This window comes from Diceros bicornis, chromosome 34 (genome assembly GCF_020826845.1).
Source record: "Diceros bicornis minor isolate mBicDic1 chromosome 34, mDicBic1.mat.cur, whole genome shotgun sequence".
Taxonomy (NCBI): Eukaryota; Metazoa; Chordata; class Mammalia; order Perissodactyla; family Rhinocerotidae; genus Diceros; species Diceros bicornis.
In genome coordinates, this window is record NC_080773.1 from 34,564,148 (window position 1) to 34,582,359 (window position 18,212).

Consider the following 18,212-nt stretch of genomic DNA (forward strand, 5'->3'; position numbering starts at 1 on the left):
TGCTCTCTGCGGCGCTCCGGACCCGGTAACTAGGGACGCCGCTGGTCTCCAGGCGAGGGGAGGGCGAGTTCGCATTCTACGCGCCTGCGCACACTCGCGCCCAGCCCCGCCACGCCCCTGAAAGCCTAGGCCACGCCCTTCGAGCATAATTACGTACACGCGCCGGCACGTACGCTCTGGTTAAGGTTCCTCCTCCCACTCCCAACAGCCTAAGAACACGCCCCCTCGGCTAAACCACGCTCCGTCCCGCCCCTGGCGTCGGACTCCTCCCGGTTACTCCGCCTGCCTTGGGAGATTTGGCGCCTGCGCACTAGGAGGCCGGGCGTCGACTCCCGAAGTCCTTCGGGTGAGAGCCGCTGGCTTCCGGGCGGAGGCTGGTGGGTACTCGGAGGTGGGTGGTGGGGAGTCGGGGCCCAAGGGCCCGGCTAGGCGGGCGAGGCGGGCCGCTCTGAGCCGGCCGTGCAGCCGCAGCCTGGGCGCCGCTGCGGCGTCGTCCCCGTGCCGACTACATTTCCCAGAGGCCCGCGCGGCGCGGCGCGTTTCCTTCGGTCCTCCGGGCGGGTGCGGCGACCGCGGCTCGAACCCGGTTCGGGACTGAGGGGCGGCTCGAGCGGGGTGTGTGTGAGAGCAGAGGGGTGTGCGAGGTCAGTGAGAGACTGGGGTGTGTGTATGTGAGACAGAGACTGGACTATGAAAGTCCAGAGAGAGTGCGACCAGGGCGTGTTGGTGTGAGTGTGAGAGGGAGGGAGGCAGACCAGAGTGTGAGAGAAATGAGTGTGCCTGTGTGTGAAAGATGAACAAGTGTGTGAGGCTCCAGGAGAGACTGAGTGGGAGAGATCGTGGTGTGTGTGTGTAAGAGAGAGACCAGAGTATGTTGGTGTGAGTGTGTGATGAGAGACCAGTGACCATGTGAGACGAGTATGTGTGTCTGGCAGGTGAGGTGTATGAGAGTGTATGTGTGTCCGAGTGTGAGAGAGACCAGTATGTATTCTGTGTGTGTGAGAGACCAGGATGTGTTAGTGTATCTATGTGTGTGAGAAATCCATGTGTCTCTGAAAGAGCCCATTGAGTGTGTGTGTGTGTGTGTGTGTGTATGAGAGACTGGAGTGTGAGAGACCATCATGTTTGTGTGTGTGTGTCGAGAGAGGAAAACTGGTGATGCGGCTGTGTGTGAGACCAAAGTGGGTGGGAGAGAGATTGTGTGAACCGTGGATGGTCACCCTAAGGCTTGCAAATATAGCCTCTGTGAGGTTGTGGGGTGTGCATGGGTGAGCAAGACAGAGATGAGGGGCAGTGAGACGTGGGTGTGTGTGAGCGAATATGAGTGGGGGTATGTGTGATGTTGTATATCACCACATGGTTTGGTACCCATGGCCTCTCTGAGACTGGTGTATGTGACTGCATATAATGTGCCTGCCTTTGGGTGCTTGTGATTGTGTCCTCTGTGGGTTCAGGAAGTGTGTGAGATCTGGTGTCAGTGTTTGTGTGTCACCTGTGTGCTTGTAATTGGCCCTGGGGGATTATGGTGTGTATGAGGTGACTGTTTGGAAGATTGATAGCAGTGGCTTCTCTATGTGTGTGGTTGTCTGGAATTGTGTGTTGGGGGTTGAAGAATTCTGGAGTAGAATTCCCTGCCCCCAGTCCAGGAGATCCAGTGAGAAGCAAGAGGTTGGGTAACTGGAGCTCCTGACTGGAGCAGGAGACACCCTCAGTTCTGGGTGACAGAAAGGAGGGGAAACCAAGGGCCAGAGGACAGAGGTGAGAGTGCAGGTGGCAGAATTGGGTGCTAAAGGGTCCATTGTCCCAGAGTGAGAGGAAAGTGAAGCCTGTGGGGTTTTGGGTGGAGAAGGAGGAGAACCCTGGCCTCTGGTGGCATTTGGGAGTCAGATTTTCAAACTGTAGTCTGTGTCAAAGCATGAAGCAGAGACACAGGAAGGGAAAAAATCCACCTTTACCTGTAAAATAGAGGAAGTAATAACTATTTCATAGGATTATTTCAAAAATAAAGCGAAAGAGTATAATCTGTGCAGAGTACCTAGCACATCTCTTATTTTTATTCGTAATAAGACCAAAGAATGGGAAGGCAACTTTTAGAAAAAAAGATTAAATTTAGGAGCTCGAACATAAGAGAAACATAAGTTATACCCTCTTAACAACCATACGTTGCCCATAATCTCCCAGTTATGTGGGCAGTGGGGCCAAAGAAAGCTGGGAGAGAGAAGGGGAAGACAGAATTTTTAGGCTGGTGATTCTGGAAGTTCAGAGAAGGGCTCATCTTTCACTCTCCTTTCTCCCTCCAGCTTTGCACCCCCAGGACACTGCTCTTCAAGAGAGAAGCCAGGAAGAGAAGGCGAAAATGACAGTTGAGCTACTGAAAGCCATGCCTCAGGTTAGTTGTTATTTCTTTTTGTACCATGAAAGGCAGCCTTACTGTTTGGGACTTAGTAATGCTTCTTTTCTTGTGAAAATTCTCTGATGAACAATCTTGTCCAAGGACCTGGTTCCCACTTCTCTCGGAAGGCACTGACTTCAACTCAAACTGCCTAGTGGGTAAGTAAAACTGAGTGTGATGAGGCATGGAGCCCCCTCTGTGTCCCCTCTTCTTCCCACCTCGTGTACGTTTTTAGTTCAGCGTTGACATTTGTGAAAAGATTGGTTTCTGTTATACGGAATCGAGGTATCTCAGTACCGGTAAGTTGGGTTCCCAGTTAAATGTGCCTCTGACAGTCCTGTCCTGTTCAGAGAGTGCATCAGGAATCATCCTCCTGGCTAAATTTTGTCAAGTCTCTAATTATATCCTTACATTCTTAAAAGTTATTCTTTATTTTTTTATGTATGAATTCCCAGCCTCGTTTGTTCACCTAAAAAATCTTACCTACTTAATTTTTGCAAATTTAAAAAATTTAGGTAAATGATATATATAATTATATATACACATAGTACAAAATTCAGAAGTCATAAAATCTCCCTCTTGCCTCCTATTTCTTCTGAGACAGTAACTATTCTCAGCTTATATTTCATTCTAGGGCTATTCTTTGTATCTATAGTTACTTTTTCCCCTTGATAGTATTTTCTGTGTCCTGTTTAAGAAATCTTTGTCTACCCTTAGGGCATATAGATATTCTATTTTTCTCCTAAAAGATTTGTTTTACCCTTTCTAGTTAAATTTCTGACAAATTTGGATTTGATTTTTTTGATTTTTCTATGAGGGTAAGGTTCAAAATTACATTAAATTTTTATATTATATTTAATTTACATTAAGTTTTTACATTAAATGTTTAACCCATCATGGTAAGTCAGGCAGGGGGTCATTTTTTTTCCAGTTGGCTGTCCAGATGACCCAATGGAATTTATTGAATAAGTCATCTCTTTCTCACTAATTTGGAGTGCCACTTATATCTTGTACTAAATTCCTGTATATACCTGTATTTCTGTTTTGAATCATAAAATTTTAAAATATATCATTTGTATAAGGAACCCTGAATATAAGGAAGCCCTTAATTTTCCCTATGAGAAGTTTTTCCAAGTGGAAAACACACTTTCATTATCTAGATGAAAGTCAATGCTCACTTATCAATATTTAATTTAATTACACATTTTATATTGAAGATCATATTAAAACTAATTTTAAAACACTGCTTTTTTTCCCCACTGTCAGAGTTCATTAAATATTCAGAAAAATTTACATGAATTTTGAGCATCTGTGTCTTCCTCAGCATTAGAACTGCTTTATGAATCATCTAACATAATTTTCCAGAAATACAGAACTTTTAGAGTTTGTGTGTATGAGGTTGTTATTGAAATTGTATCCAAAGTCACAAGCACCAATTAGGATTTTTTTTTCCTCTCATTTGTCCTATAGGAATAAGTTGGAGATCTCCACAGTGTTACCACTTAACTGTGTTAGTCCTGAATAATATGTTTGGAACACTATTCCTTGATATTTTAATTTTAGATATTATCTATAAACCTACTACTATGGATGACAAAGATGTGGCCCATTAATGACTCTAACACCCCAAATACACACTCACACACTCACACACACACACACTTTTCTTTTTTGTCAGCCTTCAAATATTATTATTATTTTTTTGTGTGTGAGGAAGATCAGCCCTGAGCTAACATCCGTGCTAATCCTCCTCTTTTTGCTGAAGAAGACCGGCTCTGAGCTAACATCTATCACCAATCCTCTTCCTTTTTTTTTTTTTTCCCCCAAAGCGCCAGTAGATAGTTGTATGTCACAGTTGCACATCCTTCTAGTTGCTGTATGTGGGACACGGCCTCAGCGTGGCTGGAGAAGCGGTGCGTCGGTGCGCGCCTGGGATCCGAACCCAGACTGCCAGTAGTGGAGCGCGCGCACTTAACCGCTAAGCCACGGGGCCGGCCCCAAATATTATTTTATTACTGTTTCTGTTTTAAGTCGGTATTCAGGGTAGCGTGGTGTCTTTCCATCAATTTTGGCAATTTTTCAACCAGTATCTTTTCAAATATTGGCTCGGACCTTTTCTCTCTTCTCCTTCTAAATATAAATGCTAGATCTTTTTCACTCCATTTTATATGTTCCTTATGTATTAATTCTCCTGAACTCTCTAATCTGCTGTTAAATCCATCATTGAATTATAAACTTCCATTATTGTATTTTTAGTTCTAGATTGTCTATTTGTTTTATATAATTTCCTATTTTCTGCTTAAATTCACTATTTTTCCTAGTAATTCTTTAAAAATATTAATCATAATTGTTTTAACATAGTTGTCAGATAATTCCATTATCTGGATCTCCTATGAATTTCTATTTTCTGATTTTTTCCTCTTGATTGTCTTATGTGCTTCATATTTTGGGTTAAGTGCTGGACTTTGTATATTAAAAAAATCTTAGTGATAATTTGAAGCTTTGATGTCTTTCTCTTGATAGGGCTTTTTAAAAATAAATTTTAAAAAATAAACTTTTTTATAACAGTTTTATATTTACAGAAAAGTTGCAAAGATAGTACGGAGCATACCCATATACACCACACCCAGCTTCCCCTGTTACTGACATCTTAAATTAGTATGGTGCATTTGTTTCAATTGTTGAAGCAATATTGATACGTTATTATTAACTAAAGGCCATGCTTTGTTTGGATTTCCTTAATGTCCTCTTTCTGTTCCAGGATCCTATCCAGGACACCACATTACATTTAGTAGTTCTGTCTCCTAAGGCTCTTCTTGGCTGTGACAGTTTCTCATACGTTCCTTCTTTTTGATCACCTTGTCAGTGTTGAGGAGTACCCACGTATTTTCTAGAACATCTCTCAAATCTGATGTTTTTTTTCATGATTAGACTGGAGTAATGTGTTTTTGGAAGGAAGATCACAGAGGCAAAGTTCCATTTTCATCACATCATATCAAGGGGACATACTATCAACATGACTTATTCCTGTACCTTGGTTAGCTGGTTGAGGTAGTGTTGGTCAGGTTTCTCCACTGTGAGGCTACTCTTTTTTTTGTTTTTTTTACCTTTCTATATTGCACTCTTTGGAAGGAAGTCTGTGTACAACCCACACCTAGCGAGTGGGAAGTTAAGTTCTACCTCGAGTGTGGAATATCTAAGTAAATCATTTGGAATTCTTCTCTATGAGAGAGTTGTCTGTTCTCCCCCATTTATTTAGTCAGTCACTTATTTGTATCAGTATGGACTCATGCATATTTATTTTATACATTAGGTTATGTTCCAGTACTGCTCTATTTTGTTGCTCACATTGTTCCAACCTTGGTCATGGGGTGCTCTTTCAGCAGCTCCTGTGTCCCACTGACATACCCCATCATTGTGGGGTATTTTGTTTGTTGAGCACTGACTTTCTGACACTGCATATCCAGGCTCATCCTATATATTTTCTGCCCCGGTCCTAGAATCAGCCATTTCTCCACGGTGGAGAGGGTTTACTTTTGCTTCAGGCAGACAGCTGTGCTAGGAATAAATCTTAATCTTAATCCAGTCAGGAGCTGAAATGATTAGAAGATAAGCCTCAGTCCTTGTGAAGGCTGTGTTATTTCCCATTCACCAATACTCCTGGGGTGTAGTCATTCCTTTGGGTTCTCAACCAAAAACCTGGGATGTTTACCAGGACCAGTCTTTGGCAGGCTTTAGTAATCTGTAAACACTCTAGATCAGCCTTTATTGCCGCTATTTCTCCTGATATGTCATTCCACAGAAGTCCGCAACTAGTCAACTCTGAGAGTTTCATCAGTCTACTTCTGCTTGTGAACACTGGGTATCTCCTAAGATGGGAGACCTTGGAAATGATTCATGGCATAAAGCATGTTTTGGAAAATCTTTGCCTTGTATTTGGGCACTTGTGGTATTTTTTGTGTGTGTGAGAGGAAGATTAGCCCTGAGCTAACATCTGTTGCCAATCCTCCTCTTTTTGCTGAGGAAGATTGGCCCTGGGCTAACATCCCTGCCCATCTTCCTCTACTTTATATGGGACGCCGCCACAGCATGTCTTAATGAGCGCTACGTAAGTCTGTGCCCGGGATCTGAACCTGCGAACCCTGGGCTGCCGAAGCTGAATGCGTGAACGTAACCACTATGCCACCGGGCCGGCCCCTACTTATGGTATTTTTTAATGTGGAAGGGCTAATACCTAATACTCTCTCATTGCTCGTCTTTTCCAGAATTCTCCTGACTGTTCTTATAAGTTTATTTTTCCAGCACACTTGAGAATCAGGCAGTTTTTAAAAACCTCACTCATTGTTTTAAACTAAGATTTATGTATTCAGCAAATATTCTTTGAGGGCCTTGTATGTACCAGGTGTTCTTTTAGATTTTGAGGGTGCAGCGGAGAACAAAACAAAGGCCCTGCCCTTGTGGAACTTACCTTCTAGAGGGGGGAAAAAACATCAAGAGACGAATCGGGTTGGCCCGTGGCGTAGCAGTTAAGTGCGCCCCTCTGCTGCTGGCGGCCCGGTTTCGGATCCTGGGCGCGCACCGACGCACTGCTTGTCGGGCCATGCTGTGGCGGCGTCCCATATAAAGTGGAGGAAGATAGGCACAGGTGTTAGCCCAGGGCCAGTCTTCCTCAGGAAAAAGGGGAGGATTGGCATGGATGTTAGCTCAGAGCTGATTATCCTCACCAAAAAAACAAAAGAGAGACGAATCGGTATACATACGTCAAATAGTGAAAAGTGAAATGGAAAAAGATAAAACAGAGTATGTTGGAGAGGGAGTGCTGGGTAAGGGAAGGTCTGGATTTCATTGTTTCTAGGTGGTCATGGAAGGCCTCTCTGACGTTTGAGCAGAGACCTAAAGAAAATAAGATAGCAAGTACCTGGATATCCAGAGGAAGCTCGTTGCAGGCAGTGGGGACAGCAGGATGTCCAAGCGCCAGGGTCAGGAATGTCTTTACTGTGTTTTGGAAGAGCGAGAAGGACAGAGCAAATGGGAGCGGAATAGTAGATGATGTCAGATAAGTCACGAGTGCCAGCCCCTCTGAGTCTCAAAGCCTTAGAAGGGCTTAGGCTTTTACTCTGTGCGAGATGGGAAGAGTTAGGGGGATTTTAAGCAGAGAGGAGGCATGAGGATTCCTCTGGCTGCTGTGTTGAAAATAGACTATAGGGGAGCAAGGACAGAAGCAGGAAGACCTGTTATAAAAATCCAGATAAGAGGTGATGATGGCATGGGCTGGGATGGAGAATCTATTAAATTTGTGGATTAATTTAAGGAGAATCAAAAGCTTGAGTCTTCTTATCCTAGAATAAAAAATGAGTATGTATTTACATTTATTCAAGCTTTTGTGTTGCTCACTGGTATGTGTTCCACCTGTTCATGTCTTGTTTTACTGCCTTTAAGAAAATTCTACAGTTCTTTTAGTCATAGATTTGGTACTTTTTCTGTTAAATGTATCTCTAAGTGTTTTAAAGAGAGAAATCACGATTGTGAGTGGAATATTTTCCCATTTTCATCCCTAGTTGTACATTTCTAGAAAGGGGAAAAATTTTTGTTAAATATGTATCTTACATCCAGGTACTTTTCTAAATTCCCTTTTTAAATTTTTTTAAAGTTTTTTGTTGGATTGGTTTATGTTTTCTATTTTAACTAATTTCCCAGGGTGGGGACACTATTGGACAGTGTTAGGGTATAATATTCACACAGACATCAATATGAATAGTCATTCTGGAATTGTGTGACTCAATGGCCTTATTTTAGCTCTATGTTCCTGTCGTCGCAGAGATAGTTAACCAATTTTTTTCCCAATATTTAATGGATTATTTATTATTCTTTTGGTTTTGTGAGTATCTGTAGAGTGTAGATATTCTAAAACAATATCAAATACTTATGGCACTACTGCCTCCTATTCATCACTTTCTGGATAATTTATAATACTAGGTTTCTTTTTTTTAAGGAACTTTATTGAGATATTTACATACCATAAAATGCACCATTTGAAGTGTACAATTCCATGATTTTGTGTAAATTTACTGGGTTGTGTGACCATTATTATAATCCAGTTTTAGAACATTTTCATCACCTCGGTAATATCCCTCATGCCGATTTATGGTTAATCCCTGTTCCCACGCCCAGCCCCAGGCAACTACTAATCTACTTTCTGTCTATAGATTCGACTTTTCTGGACATTTCATATGAATGGAGTGATATGATATGTAGTCTTTTGTGTCTGGCTTCTTTCACTTAGTATAATGTTTTTGAGGTTCATCTGTGTTGTAACATGTATCAACATTTCATTCCCTTTTAATCCTGAATAGTATTCCATTGAAAGGTGCATCACATTTTGTTTATCCATTCATCAGCTGTTGGGTATTTGGGTTGTTTCTACTTTTTTGGCTATTATGATAATGCTGCTCTCAGCATTTACGTGCAAGTCTTTATTTGGACACGTTTTCTTTTCTCTTGCATAGATTAACCTAGGAGTGGAATTGCTGGGTTATATGGTAAATTTATATTTAACTTTTTTTTCCTTTTTTTTTTTTTTTTTTTTGTGAGGTAGATTTGCCCTGAGCTAACATCTGTTGGCAGTCTTCTTCTTTTTTTTATTTGCTTGAGGAAGATTAGCCCTGAGCTAACATCTGTGCCAATCTTCCTCTATTTTATATGTGGGATGCCTCTACAGCATGGCTGATGAGTGGAGTTAGGTCCATGCCCAGGATCTGAACTTGCGAACTCGGGCCCCTGAAGTGCAGTGCGTGGAACTTTAACCACTCGGCCATGGGGCTGGCCCCTTACACTTAACTTTTTAAGAAAATGTTTTTCAAAGTGGCTGTCCCATTTTATGTTCTCAGCCACAGTGTATAAGGGTTTCCATTTTCCCACGTCCTCTCTAATATTTGTTATCTGTTTTACTGGTTTAATTTTATTATTGTCTGTTGGTTACTTATAGATTTTGTTTAAATTTTCAAGTAGATGAGGTTTTAAATTCATCTTTTAATAGTTTTTAATTGTGCTGAATCTTGAACAGAGAATATAGCCTGAAAATCTTTAGGTTTTAAAATTTGTTAAGACTTTTGTTGGCCTAGTATATGATCAGTTTCTGCGTATGTTCCACATAGGTACAAGAAAAGTGGCAATAAAATTGATTATAAATTAAATGAAGCTTGCTAATGTTATTATTCAATTCTGTTATGACCTTATTGTTTTTTTGTCTCCTAGGTATGTCTGATTCTGGTATGTTAAACTTGGCCTATTTTTATGGATTTGTTGGCTTTATATATTTATGTATTTTTTGTGCATATAGATTGATGATATATCTTTTATGTATCTTTTTTATCACATATGCTTTTTGTTTTTTTTGTGAGGAAGATCAGCCCTGAGCTAACATCCATGCCAATCCTCCTCTTTCTTTTTCCCCTTTTCTCCCCAAAGCCCCAGTAGATAGCCGTATGTCGTAGTTGCACATCCCTCTAGGTGCTGTACATGGGACGCCGCCTCAGCATAGCTGGACAAGTGGTGCGTTGGTGTGCGCCCGGGATCTGAACCCGGGTCGCCAGTAGCGGAGCGAACGGACTTAACCGCTAAGCCACGGGGCCGGCCCCTCACATGTGCTTTTTAAAATCATTACGTTTTATACTTTTTATATTGGATTTTTATTTACCATGTCAGAATGGATTTTTTAAAATTGTTATCACTTTTTTAATGGAAAATTTCTAACATATACAAAAATAAAGGGACTAGTTTAATGAAATCCCTTGCCCACCTCTTCCCATATACCATCACTCAGCTTTAATAACTGTCAGTCAGAACTGGCTTATGTTTGTTCTCAATTCCATTTCTTCACAGGGTTAAATACATTTACCCATGATGGAGATAATTATGTTAACATCAGTCAGTTTTAGGGTTCCCCTCAGGTAAATTTTGGGTTATTTTCTTAGCTGGTTGAGGTTGCATAGTGTGGTCAACACTGTAGATTCTAACATTCAGTACCCACTTCAGCTCCCTTCCAGTGCACTGTGGTATACTAGAAAGCTAAAAACTGCATTATCTAGACTCCTTTGCAAATAGGATTCTGTATATGACTTATGTTATCCCGAGCAGAGGCTTCCAGTACAACGTGTGGAAGGCAGAAGTTAGCAACAGGAAGCAGAGGCTGTGCATAGGGAAATAGGGTTTTGTAGGCAGCATGTTGGTAGAGGGGTTTGGTCCTTCTGGGGTGACTCTGGCTGAAGTTCTGCTGGTGGGAGCCGAGCATGTTAAGTGCTCAGCTATGAGTAATGCTGGAGAAAGGGATTTTTGAAAAATACCATCTTTGTGTAATTGGGCTTTTCTCCTGATTGTGTAGCTCTTAGTTGTGTAGCATCCAAACCTGGTTCCTTAGTCCTTCTGGAAATCCCATAAGTTACCTGATATCCTGCAATAAATGTTTTTCTTCTTAAATTAAAAAGAAAAGAATGACAGGCTCTTCAAATGCTGTAAATTAGAATGTTGAATATAAGATTATCAGTAAAAAACAATCATTGGACATACATCATACATGTATATAAAGATATCTGTATAGACGTTGGGAAAAGTCTGGTAGTACACATACTAAATAATTAACCACGAGTACCAGGATTACAAGCAAATTTATTTTTCTGTGAGAATAGCCGGAACACCTGTTTCCTTACCAATGACAAAATTGTACCAAATGTCGGAAAGAATATGACCACTTTTTGCTTGCATTGATAAATTCATCTCATTTAATTTTATAAAAACCATTTAATTTTATAAAAACATGTGAAATGATAGGTCTCAGCCCAAATGGTGGCCTCAACTAACTAGAAGATGAAAACCAGAATTTAGGAAAACCAGTAGTTCTCAGTGAATCTTAAAAATCTTTTAATACAGTTATATGAAAAATATAGTAAACATTTTTCCAAAGGGGTGTACATTCTCTCAAGTCCCATACATTGAATATTATTGTATCATACCTTTGCTCTAAACTTAAGTGTTGACTATTTAAAAGCAAATTAAGATGTTCTGTGCATTGTCTATTTAGTTAATTACCAGTGTCTTTGGTAACTTTGCAAATCAGGCACTGAGCATTAAGATTATTTTCAACGGAAGTAAACTTGAAGATGAAAAATGCCTATACTACTTAAAAAATCCTTATGACCTGCTGGTGATTGTAACTGGACATAAATTTTTCTCTTAGTATATTTAAGTCTTTAAGAAACTGAAAATTATAATTATTCAGTTTCATTTTTATATGAAGTATCTATTAGTCTGTTGTACTCAAACTTAATACACAGATTGGATGTGTTGTAGTCTTATGCTTTCTCATATTGCTTCCTAGCTTACTCTGGTATGGCATAGTAGCCAGTTCTTAATGGTGTAGCATAAGAAAATTGTGTTCTAAATATATTCACAATTTTTATTACGTAAGAGAAAAATCAGCCACATCAGTTCAGGGCCTCTTACCCTCTGAAAGACTAAGATCCCATAGAGTACCATTTGCAAAATATCAATTTAGATATTCTTTTTTCGTTTTGAAGGTTCAACCATAGGTGTAGGTTCTTCCTTGAAGCCCTGGTTTACTGCCTTGTGGCCACCTGTCTGTATTGCCCCATGCTGAGAAATGGATTAGCACCACTGTATACAATGCAGTTTAACACTTCAATAAGTACTATTTTAGGCTAGAGCCTAATATTATAATGTGCGTAAGTTTTTCCTCCTCCGAGGGCTATTTCTCACATAAAGTAGGAACAACTTAACACTTCAGCTTGGAGTCATGTGTGGACATGAGCGTTGGTTGATCAAGAATGTCTTTCTGTCATTTCAGGACTTGGTGACATTCAAGGATGTGGCAATAGACTTTTCTGAGGAGGAATGGGAATGGCTGAACCCCGCTCAGAGGAGTTTATACAGGAGTATGATGTTAGAGAACTATCGGAGCTTAGTATCACTGGGTGAGGATCTTTTCCCCTCTACATAAATCAGAATCTACACGTAGGGGCTCTTTACATTTTTATTTATTATTAAAACTTTTTTTATTGTGTGTAGGTTAGAAGAGAATTGAGAAACAAAGAGGATATTCAGGGGTTGATGGAAATTTCAGATTTAGAGTCAGTGAATTTGATGTATATCAAGTATTCCATGGGTATGCCCTTTAGGCAGTTGGGAACATAGGCTGTGTTGTGACTCTTACTGGTCTCCTGTGCTGCCTTGTTCTGTCCTACAGTATTGTTATCACCACTAGGCAGTAACAAGGTTCATCAAGACTATAGCTGGATCACTATAAATTCAGAATATCGCTTTTAAAATCTGTATCTTTTTATTAACTTACAATAAGTGAACCATTGAAACACAAACTATGAAAGTGGCTTCAGATGTTGTTAGGGAAACTAACATGGACCCTTCTTCTCAGCCCCAGGACCACCTCATTGGCTAGACTAGCTTTCTTTTCTCTAGAGGTCCCTTTTATCCTGCTTGTGGTTCACTGAACTTCTTGAAACTAAATTTATGTCTTTCACCAAATTTGAGAATTTTTTGGCCATTATTTCTTCAGATATTGTTTTTTGCTCTCTCTCTTCTCCTTCTGGGACTTCAATTACAAATACATCAGAACCTTTGATGTTGTACCCTATGTAACTGAGGATCTGTTTACTTTTTTAAATCTTTTTTCTCTGCTTTTCAGATTAATTTCTGTCGATTTATCTTCAAGTTAACTGACAGTTTCCTTGTCCTCTTCAATGTCTTGTTAAGCCCATCTGGTGAATTTTTAAATTTCAGATACTGTAGTTTTCAATTCTAAACTTTCTACCTGGTTTTTTTATAATTTCTGCTTCTCTGCTGAGAAATTACAAGTTTATTTTCCTTTACATTCTTGAGTATAGGTATAATAGCCGTTTTAAAACCGTAGTCTACTGATTCCAACATCTCTGTTATTGCAGGTTGCATCTCCATTGATTGCCTTTTCTTATGAGTATGATTCAGTTTTTCCTATTTCTTCTTATGTCTAGTAATTTTGGATTTTATCCTGGATACTGTAAAACACTGTAGAGACTCTGGATTCTATTATGTTCCTCTGAAGAGTATTGACTTTTTTTTAAAGCAGGCAGTTAACTTGACTCAAATTCCAAACTCTGTCCCTAGGGGCCCTTTACAGTACTTCATTTACTACTGTCTGATGATCCTCTGAAAATACTGGGCTGAGTTTCTGCCCCTGGCCCCTCAGGAAATTGTTTAACTTTTATAGAGTTGACTCTTGGCAAGTCCCACTAGACTATGCCAGAAGCTTTATGAAGTCTGTCCTTAAAATGTGCTGTACCCCTTTATCTAATCATGCCTGTCATGTCATTCCATCAGAATTAAGGAACTGGCTTATAGTTCTGAAATACCTAAAACATGGCCATTTTTCCTGTCTTTCTTTGTATGCAGGACTTTGCATCTCTAAGCCATATGTGATCTCTTTATTGGAGCAAGGGAAGGAGCCTTGGGAGATGAAGAGTGAGATGACAAGAAGCCCATTCCCAGGTGAGTGTGGGAGAACCAGATACGTAATGGCTTAGGCATTTTCAAAGATGATTCATCCTCACTTATGCTTCTTAGAAACTCTTCTCAAGCCTTCCAGGCCTGGGAAGAAAGCTGAAACTTTACTACTTAGCATGGGGTCCCCAAACATCTTATCTTCTACTTGACTCTCTTGTCTCTAATAACTCATTTTGCAAAAATCTTTATCTGGCTCCTTCCCATTCCTTCTTTCTTTTTGCCATACAAACTTATATAAGGTTCTCTGTTTCTTAAATCTGTCTTAACTCCAGATTAGGTGCAGCTTGCAAATCATAACACACCCTGCTGCTTTAAATCTTTCTTTGCTTTCCTGTTGCAAATAAGAAAAACCCAAACCCTACCAGCCCTTATGTGATCAGCGCCTTCCTACTTCTCCAGCCTTATCCTCTATCACTTTTTAGCTTTTTCACTATACTTTAGTCCAGGGTTTTCTAAACTGAGAGGTACACAGGTATGCTTCAAGTGCATTACAGGTATGCTAAGATGTGAATCTCTCAGCCTTGTGAGACCAAATGGGGCCAGCGTTTAAGGCACATTTGTTCCTTCTCCAAACCTTATATTCTAACTCACAAGGCAGGAAAGGTACTTATGTGGTAAATAAGAATGTAAGTAAATAAGAACATGATTAATAACAGTGACACCAACTTACATATCATTATAAAACTAGTTTCTTCAAAAAGATACATGGCAAAACCCCATTGAGATGTGGCCTAAGAAGTGACTCTTTTCCTAGGCTGATGAGGGTAAGAAGATGCATGGCAAAATCCCTTAATATGCAGCCTCAAATTCAGAGATCTATGAAAAATGAAGAGTTCAATGTATTGCAACACATTGAGATGGTTCATAGGAACACTATTTTCTAATTATGGAAAGATAACTCTAGGATTTTACTTAAAACCCAAGGAAAGTCACAAAGTATAAGGTATTTCTGACTGCTGGGAATCTGTAGAGATTTTTGAGCAGCAATGGTTATGTGATGATGTTGGTATTTAAAGTTAACGTAGCTGTATATGCAAGTCAATGAGAAGTGGGAGAGAATAGAGGGAGTTTAATTTATAGTCTGTTATGTTAATACTGGCATAAAATATTATTACCATTACTACTTCTCCAGGAGCTCATGATCCTGTGTTTTAATTTTCTTAATCACCTTTTCCATGTTCCTCTATGAGCTCTCATTCTCTGAGGTCTGCTTGCATATTTTTCAGTTGATATGCCTGTACATAATAAATTTTGTTTATTAAATTATTTTTTAATCACTTTTTCCATGTTAAATGTTTCCTTTATTATACCCCGTGATAAAGGAAACATTTGCTTTTTTGATGTCTTTCAGATTGGGAATCTATGTGTGAGACACAAGAATTACCTCTGAAGCAGTTCATGTGTGATGATGTGTTAATGAGGAGAATTACAAGCTATGGACTTGAGTGTTCCACTTTTGGAGAAAATTGGAAATATGAAGATCTTTTTGAGCAGCAGCAGCTGGTAAGTCAAGAGACATTTATCAGGCAAGGAACAATCACTCATAAAGAAACCCTTACTAAGGAGATAGACCATAAGTGTAACAAATCTGGGAAATTTGTCCATCTAGACAATGTAGAAGAGAATGTTTATAATTATGAGGCAAATAAAAAAAGCTTTTCCAAAAATTCCATGGTAATGAAACACAAGAAAGTCTATGCAGGAAAGAAACTTTTCAAATGTAATGAATGTGAGAAAACCTTCACCCAGAGCTCATCCCTTACTGTTCATCAGAGAATTCATACTGGAGAGAAACCATATGAATGTAAGGAATGTGGGAAAGCGTTCAGCCAGAGTCAACACCTGGCTCAGCATCACAGAATACATACCGGAGAGAGACTCTTTGAATGTAAAGAATGTAGGAAAGCCTTCAGCCAAAATGTACACCTTATTCAACATCAAAGAATTCATACTGGAGAGAAACCGTATAAATGTAAGGAATGTAGAAAAGCCTTCAGCCAGCCTGCACACCTTGCTCAGCATCAGAGAATTCATACTGGGGAGAAGCCCTATGAATGTAAGGAATGTGGAAAAGCCTTCAGCGATGGCTCATCCTTTGCCCGACATCAGAGATGTCACACTGGCAAAAGACCCTATGAATGTATTGAATGTGGGAAAGCCTTCAGGCAGAACACATCCCTTATTCGTCACTGGAGATATTATCACACTGGGGAGAAACCTTTTGACTGTTTTGATTGTGGGAAAGCCTTCAGTGATCACATAGGACTTATTCAGCATAGGAGAATTCATACTGGAGAGAAACCATACAAATGTAACGTGTGTGGAAAAACCTTCAGCTATGGCTCATCCCTGACTGTCCATCAGAGAATTCACACAGGAGAGAAACCTTATGAATGTGATGTCTGTGGGAAAGCCTTCAGCCATCATGCTTCACTCACTCAGCATCAAAGAGTGCATTCTGGAGAGAAGCCTTACGAATGCAAGGAATGTGGGAAAGCATTTAGGCAGAGTATACACCTTGCTAGTCATTTGAGAATTCATACTGGCGAAAAACCCTATGAATGTAAGGAATGTGGAAAGGCTTTTAGCATCAGTTCACAGCTGGCTACTCATCAGAGAATTCATACTGGAGAGAAACCTTATGAATGCAAGGAATGTGGTAAAGCTTTCAACCAGAGGGCACACCTTGCCCAACATCATAAAATCCATACTGGAGAGAAACCTTATGAATGTAATGAATGTGGGAAAGCCTTCAGCCAGACTACCCGCCTTATTCAACATCAGAGAGTTCATACTGGAGAGAAACCCTATATATGTACTGAATGTGGAAAGGCTTTTAGTGATAGTTCATCCCGTGCTCAGCATCGGAGACTTCATACCGGCCATAGGCCCTATGAATGCGTTGAATGTGAGAAGGCATTCCGAACAAAATCATCCCTTATTTGTCATCAAAGATGTCATACTGGGGAGAAACCTTATGAATGTAGTGCGTGTGGCAAAGCCTTTAGCCATCGTCAGTCCCTTACTGTTCATCAGAGAATTCACTCTGGAGAAAAACCGTATGAATGTAAGGAATGTAGGAAAACCTTCAGCCAGGTTGGACACCTTAACCTACATCGAAGAATTCATACTGGAGAGAGATCTTATGAATGTAAGGAATGTGGAAAAGTTTTCAGACAAAGCGCACACCTCGCTCATCATCAGAAAATTCATGCTGCAGGGTCATCCCTGGCCTCCAGCTTGTCCTCACCCCTTATGTCACCAAGTCCTGTGGATATTTCTGCTAAATATTTTTGGAATTCATCCACTTCTTTCAATTCTCATTGCCCTAGTCCAAAACATAATCATTTCACCTGGGCTATTCCAATTATCTAAAAACTGGTTTCCTTGCATCCTCCTTTGTCCCCTTCAAGATCATCCTTTATGCTACTGCCACAGTGGTCTTTTAAAAATGTAAATGTAATTATATTACTCTTCTCTTAAAACCCTTGTTACGAAATTTTAAATGACTTGATGCATATAAAGTGCTTAGCATAGTGCCTCTCTCAGACTAAGTGCTTGGTAAATGTTTGATCAGCATTCTTCAGAGTCTGCTTAAAAATTATTTGTAAACAGTGGACTCTGGAAAGCAGTATATCAGTGCTGGGAGACCATAACAATTTGGAACTGAAACTATATCTTAGGGTGGATGATGAGGATATGTTTAAAGTTTGGTATCATAAAGTAATATAGTGGCTTTCTCATGACTCTAAGGCTGTGCAACCTTTGTTGGTGAGGAAATTCAGTGTGACCTGATACATAGAATATGTTTTAGGAAGTGTCTAGAGCTCTACATAAGACTAGAATTAGTCTTATGTAGAATTAGATCTAATCTTAAAAGAATTAGAATTTGCTGGGAGGAATGTAAGATGATACTTAGTCCAGGAAAAAAAAATTACTAATATTTAAAACTGAAGAAATAAGAGAACTCGATTAGTCTAGCTCTATTTAAAGACACCTGGGTTCATAGGTTAATTCTTAACTTTCAAGGAACCACTAAGTAAGCTGTTCCAGAGTATAGAAAAAATATTTAGAATAGTCCACTTCTTTCATGAGGCTAATTCAAATCTGATATCAAACCCAGAAAACAAAATTATAGATGAATTTACTCATGGTTATATAGAGAAAGGAAATTACTAACCTCTTTGAGGCAGACCAATGGTTCTGAATAAATGGAGATCCACACAGGTTTCTAGGTGGAAGTTTCAATATT

General features: G+C 39.8%; 2 protein-coding genes across 6 annotated transcripts in view; both read left to right on the plus strand.

Annotated features, from left to right (window-relative positions):
* LOC131397475 (zinc finger protein 582) overlaps positions 1 to 18,212 on the plus strand; it is a 157,692-nt gene that overhangs the window by 58,641 nt on the left and 80,839 nt on the right. The window lies entirely within an intron of this gene.
* ZNF471 (zinc finger protein 471) lies at positions 320 to 17,799 on the plus strand. 5 transcript variants are annotated; one of them, XM_058530371.1, is made up of 5 exons: positions 320 to 391; positions 2,301 to 2,389; positions 12,252 to 12,378; positions 13,850 to 13,945; positions 15,312 to 17,799. In XM_058530371.1, exons 2-5 carry the CDS (start codon positions 2,357 to 2,359, stop codon positions 17,333 to 17,335), a joined length of 2,280 nt encoding a protein of 759 aa, XP_058386354.1. In that variant the 5' UTR covers positions 320 to 391; positions 2,301 to 2,356; the 3' UTR covers positions 17,336 to 17,799. The 5 variants fall into 5 exon arrangements, with proteins under 5 accessions (XP_058386354.1, XP_058386350.1, XP_058386352.1 ...); XM_058530367.1 differs by lacking the exon at positions 320 to 391 and adding an exon at positions 764 to 1,758; XM_058530368.1 differs by lacking the exons at positions 320 to 391; positions 2,301 to 2,389 and adding an exon at positions 2,414 to 2,550.

What these genes read in the sequence shown, in the direction of transcription:
- ZNF471 (XM_058530371.1), top strand. Translation starts at nt 2,357, where the DNA reads ATGACAGTTGAGCTACTGAAAGCCATGCCTCAG. An exon ending in TCGGAGCTTAGTATCACTGG is followed by an intron (nt 12,379 to 13,849) that starts GTGAGGATCTTT and finishes CTTTGTATGCAG; the next exon opens with GACTTTGCATCTCTAAGCCA. An exon ending in GACAAGAAGCCCATTCCCAG is followed by an intron (nt 13,946 to 15,311) that starts GTGAGTGTGGGA and finishes GATGTCTTTCAG; the next exon opens with ATTGGGAATCTATGTGTGAG.